The sequence below is a fragment of the Trichechus manatus genome, unplaced genomic scaffold, assembly GCF_000243295.1.
Source record: "Trichechus manatus latirostris isolate Lorelei unplaced genomic scaffold, TriManLat1.0 scaffold00025, whole genome shotgun sequence".
NCBI lineage: Eukaryota > Metazoa > Chordata > Mammalia > Sirenia > Trichechidae > Trichechus > Trichechus manatus.
Genome location: NW_004443961.1, coordinates 749,168 through 755,008, shown reverse-complemented (window position 1 = coordinate 755,008; position 5,841 = coordinate 749,168). Strand labels below are relative to the sequence as shown.

At 48.8% G+C, this 5,841-nt stretch overlaps 1 protein-coding gene across 1 annotated transcript; it reads right to left on the bottom strand.

Annotated features, from left to right (window-relative positions):
• Window positions 1–2,926: 2,926 nt before the first annotated feature.
• On the bottom strand, window positions 2,927–3,961 carry DMRT3 (doublesex and mab-3 related transcription factor 3). Its single transcript, XM_004373531.1, has one exon. The coding sequence runs from the start codon at window positions 3,959–3,961 to the stop codon at window positions 2,927–2,929; it is 1,035 nt and encodes a 344-aa protein (XP_004373588.1).
• Between the last annotated feature and the right edge of the window lie 1,880 nt (window positions 3,962–5,841).

Genomic DNA, 5,841 nt, shown 5'->3' with positions numbered 1-5,841 from the left:
TCCCTCACTTTCTTCCTGATAGAAACACTAATGCTTAAACAGAACCCTGATAACAAATCGTATGTACTGTTAAACACGCTGGTGTGTAACTAGGACGAGTACAAGTTAACCTGTTGCCATTGATTTGGACTCATAGCGACTCTCTAGGACAGAGTAGAACTGCCCCAAGATTCCAGGGCTGTAATCTTTATGGAAGCAGACTGCTACATCTTTCTTTCACGGAGCAGCTGCTGGGTTCAAACCGCCGACCTTCCGGTTAGCAGCCGAGCGCTTAACCACTGCGCCACCAGAGCTCCATAAGTACACATGAGTCCAGCTAATGTAAAGAATGTTTTCCCTGAAAAAGTTCTCATCCCCAAAGGGCCCGATGGAAGTGAGACGGTTTTTCTTTTAAACAATCTCTTCTTTCCCAGGGACCCACTGAAGGGTGAGGGGTTGCCAATGCCAGCTCCTGACCTCCAGGTGAGGGAGGGTCTCTCTTAGCTGAGAGGACGTATCCTCCTTCCTCTCCTCCCCAGGCTAAACAGCCCCTCCAGACCTTCCTGCGTGGGCAGCCTCTCCGCATCCTTGTCACGGAGAGGCTTCAATTTACCTGCTTGTTTACTTTCCGTCCACATTCCTCGGCAGACCGTCTGACCTAAGTCGTCCCACCCTTCAAGTACTTTGAAGAATGAAAATGAGAAGTGGTTGGTGTGGGAGCCACTGAATATTCCTGTTGGGAAATTCACTTTAGAAATACCTGAGCAAGACGTTTCCCATGTACCAAAACAACCAAACCAAACCCATTGCTGTCGAGTCGATTCCAACTCATGGCGACCTTATAGGACAGAGTAGAACTGCCCCAAAGGGTTTCCAAGGAGTGCCTGGTGGATTCGAACTGCCGACCTTTTGGTTAGCAGCCATAGTTCTTAACCACCACGCCACCAGGGTTTCCTTCCCATGTACAGCACCCCCAAAAGTTCTCTCAAAAATTTAAAAATAATAATAATAAAAAGTTGATCCCTCAAGCCAGAATGGCATTTTCTCCAAGTGAGAATGAGGGAATTCACTTCTACAGTCTGATCGCAATGCTGTTTGACTTACTAACAGGAATAATGCTGTTGGTGGTGGTGGGTGCTATCAAGTCAGTTCTGACTTATAGCGACCCCATGTGACAGAGCAGAACCGCCCTATAGGGTTTTCTAGGCTGTAACCTTTACAGAAGCCCTGGTGGCACAGTGGTGAAGTGCTCAGCTGCTAACCGAAAGGTTGGCAGTTTGAACCCACCAGCTGCGCCACGGGAGACAGATGTGGCAGTCAGCTTCTGTCCCCTATGGGACAGTTCTACTCTATCCTATAGGGTTGCTGTGAGTCGGCATCGACTCAACAGCAATGGGTTTGGTTTTTGGTTTGGTAATCTTTAGGGGAGCAGATCACCAGGTCTTTCTCCGCTAGAGCTGCTGGTGGTTTCCGACCCCAATCTTTTAGATAGCAGCCAAGTACTTAACCACAGCGCCACCAGAGCTCCCTAAAACAACAACAATAAGAGTAATAGCTCTCATTTATTGACTTCTTTCTCTATGTCAGGTACTGTGCTAAGCACTTGACCTCCTTCCACACTTGATCGTCCATCTTTGGTAGGGTGTAGTTTTTACCTTGTTTTTAATTGGACTCTCCATTACAATGCCTGCTTAGCGTCAATTCATGGGTAGATAATCTAGATAACATAGAGCATCCTCTTGTACAGAGTAAAAAAAAAAAAAGCCAGTTGCTATCGAGTCAACTCCAAATCATCATGGCAACCTCATGGGTATCAGAGTGGAACTGTGCTCCACAGGGTTTTCAGTGATCGTGACCTTTCAGAAGCAGATCCCTGGGTGTTTCTTCCAGGCGCCTCTGGGTGGCTTTGAACCATCAGCCTTTTGGTTCATAGTGAAGCACTTGACCGATTTCACCAACACATGGGGTCGCCAGGAGTTGGAATCAACTTGACAGCAATGGATTTTTTTTTTTTTTTAAATTCTAGAACAACAAATGATCTGCCTTTCAGAGTGCAGCCCCAGAACTTTGCCATCCCCATTTCTGGAGGGATGCTTCATTTTAACTGACGTCTTGGTTCCTGGTCCGTGGCCGTCTCTAGTCGGTAGTGTTAACATCCGGTTTCTATTTTTAGAGCCGCTCATTCCTCGAGCAGAAATGACATAGACCCAGATCATCTCCTTTATTTTTTTTCCTAGGGCCCTTCGCATGCTACATGAACCTGACAGAGCTTGATCTGGTGCTCATTTCACAATACACTTCATGCAGTTCACAGCTGTGATGGGTTTTACATCGACATTACACACGTTTTGATTCAGCCATGTGAAAAGAATAATTGTTAATGGAGTCTGTCTCTGAAAACTGTCCAGGCTTAAAAAACCCAATGAGCAGTTCCTTTAATTCTGAGGTGCAGTCTCTCTTCAACTTGCCAGGAGGAGTTTTAGCATGGGAATAGAATGTCCCTACTTGGTCCCTTTGCCAACCAGCCACTCCCTGGAGGCTTCATCTATCCTGAGGAATCCTCTTTAGTAAATGGCATTCAAGTATAGTATTTTATTGAACATTCCAGGTTGCGTCGAGGAGCAAGGGGGACTTTCAGCTTCACATCCCCAAATAAATTGTCTGTGGGCCCAGCTATCCCAAGACTGTTCTTAGCATGAGACTCTCTTTTACAAAAAAACAGTCAGCAGAAAAGCCGCGGAGGAGAGCTATTTGGCATTTTCCAGTGAAGCGCATGGAATTAAATAAGTTATGGGCTTTATTTTTATTGCTAATGGATAGAATCGAGCACAGTCACTTTGTCAGACAGGAGAGAGGGCCGTATACGGGATGTGGCCTCTCCGCGGGGACCCCAGGGTTCAGATGCACAGAAAGGTCATCTGGTCCCCATCCATCCATGGATACCACATTAAGATGACGTGTTGAGTATTCTAGAGTCTGAGGAGTCGGACCTCTCGTCATACTCGTCCTCGGTGTAAATGGCCTGCTTGGACACGATTGGGCACCCGTCATCGGGAAGGGAGATCCTGGGGTCTTCGGCGGCCCGGCTGGGGAGGACGGGGGAGCTCCGGAAGACGCCGGCAGAGTTCGCGGAGAAAGGGCTGACGTACTGGGGTCTCAGCTGGTACTGCTGCTGCAGGGCCATGGTGTTCCACAGCGTGACGTCGTTGGGCAAGAAGGGGCTCGGCTGGTTGCGCGCCAGCGTGTTCCTCAGCATCAGAGGGTAGCGGGGTGGCTGGGGGAAGGGCTGCTGCAGGGGGACCGCCAAGGGGTTGGGCACGACATTGCCGGAGTCGGCAGAGAACCGCAGCGTGTCTGGGACTCTGAAGGCCGAGCCCACAGACCACTTGGAAGAGGACAGGGGGTAGGAACTCAGGGTGTGTTCGAAGATGTGCCCGTTGGAGGGCAGCACCAGACTCTCGGGTTCTGCGGAAGTTCGGTCGGCCCCGGTGACGGAGGACCGGCTGGACAAGAGGACCTCCACGGCACTCACCAGGTCCCCCCCGCAGCCCTTCAGGATCAGCTCCAGCACCGTCGGCTTCTGGTTGGGGAAGATCTTTTTTAACACGTCCAGCGGGGGTCTGTTGGCTTTCAAGCTGAAGGGCAGAGACAAGGTTCCCGAGGGGCCCTCGATCAGGAGGTGGTTCTGTTCCGCGTGGTACTTGGGGCTGTGGGGGCGGCTCTCGGAGGACCCCCCGTTCTTCTGGACGGCATACCCGCCTTCATCCACAGACACCATGTCGGGGCTCTCGGGGGCCACGCAGCTCTTGCCCTTGGCCAGGTCTGGGGAGCCCTGCTGGTCCGCGTCTTTGTCGCTGAAGGTCTCTGCGTTGTCAGCTGCCATACCATCGCCCAGACGTTCTTCAGGCAAATCTGAAAAAGCAGAGAACAGCGGGGTTAATCCTTCCCTGCTGTGCAAGAGGGGTGTGCAAGAGGTGCACATGTGCTCAGGAGCAAGCGTGCACAGGCCGTGTGGAGGGGGTCATGGTACTGCAAGCCTTCCAAAAAACACCTGGTATGTAATTGGACAATGGCAAAAACTGTAAGTAAAGATCTAGAAATCAGGACTATTGGACATAAAATGATACTCCTGAAGAGTGTGCTTCTTAGTTCAGGTAGATACGTGAGACTAAATGGGCAGCTCCTGTCCAGAGGTGAGACGAGAAGGCAGAGAGGGTCAGGAGCTGGCTGAATGGACACAGGAAATCAGGGGTGGAAAGGAGTGTGCTGTCAGAGTATAGGGAGAGCAACTAGGGTCATATAACAATGTATGTATAAACTTTTGTATGGGACACTAACTTGAATTGTAAACTTTCACTTAAGCTACAACAATAAAATAAAAATAAATAAAAAAGATCTAGAGGGTTAGGAGCTGGCTGAATGGACATGGGGAATCAGAGGTGGAAAGGAGGAGCATGCTGTCACAGTATAAGGAGAGCAATTAGGGTCACATAACAATGTAGGTATAAATTTTTGTGTGGGAGACTAACTTCAAATGTAAACTTCATTTAAACTACAACAATCAACAAACAAAAAGAAGATCTAGAAATCAGGGTGACTGCTCAGAATGATGCGAGCAGGCGAGCTTGTCTTATACATAGAATGGCTCCATCATACCCAGGGCCATAGAATCCACCACCCGTCAGTCAGTCTGTCCTTCTGTGGTGGCTTGCATGTTACTGTGATCCTGGAAGCTATCCACTGGTATTTCAAATACCAGCAGGGTCACCCATGGTGGACAGATTCCAATAGATCTTCCACACTAAGACAGACTAAGAAAAAAGGGCTTCTACTTCTGAAAATTAGCCAATGAAAACCCTATGGATCACAACAGAATATTGTCCAGTATAGTGCTGGAAGATGAGCCCCTGAATTAGAAGGCACTCAAAATACACAGCGGCTGCAACAGTGGACTCAAGATGGCGCAAGACGGGGCAACATTTCATTCTGTTGTACATGGGGTCGCCATGAGTTGGCGCCAGCTCGAAGGTAACCAACAACTACAATCTGAATCAGGAGCCCTATGCCTTCTGAGCCAGGGGCAGAGGGTAAATACAGAAAAGCACACCCCAGAAAAACAGGAAAGGAGGCTCAGGCTTGTCTTCCAGCTCCTCTTGTGAAGAAGAGGCACTCAGTTATAACCCAGGGACATAATCAGCTGGCACACAACTAGTATCCCCACAGAGCATTTTCATGTTATAAGTCCATTTTCCCATCGGCTGACTTTGTGTTAAATATGTCTTGTGAACTTGTTGTGCGCCATTGAGTCGATTTCCACTCAAAGTGACCCTATAGGACAGAGCAGAACTGCCCCATAGGATTTCCAAGGCTGTAAATCTTTACAGGAGCAGACCACCAGGTCTTTCTTCCGTGGAGCCAGTGGGCGAGTTGGAACCACAGACCTTTCAGTTCACAGCCGAGCGCTTAACCAGTGTGCTAACAACGCTCCTTTCCTGTGAACCAGTCCTCAGTATATTTCATTAGGCTGCCAGATACACTAACCAACCCCGAACCCATTGCCGATTGAGTCGATCCCAACTCATGGCAACCCCATGTGTCCAGAGTAGAACTGCTCCATAGGGTTTTCTTGGTTGTAATCTTTAGGAAAGCAGATTGCCAGGCCTTTTTTCCATTCTGTCACTGTGTGCGTTCAGAGTGTCAACCGTTAGGTTAATAGTTGAGCGCAGGGAACTTGTACAATAGTCAATATAATTGCAGGAGTGAAAGAAGGCTACGTACATTGTCATCTTTCTTAAAAACCAGTCCAAAAAAAGCACCTGTTGCCATGGAATTGATTCCAACTCATGGCCACCCCATGTACGT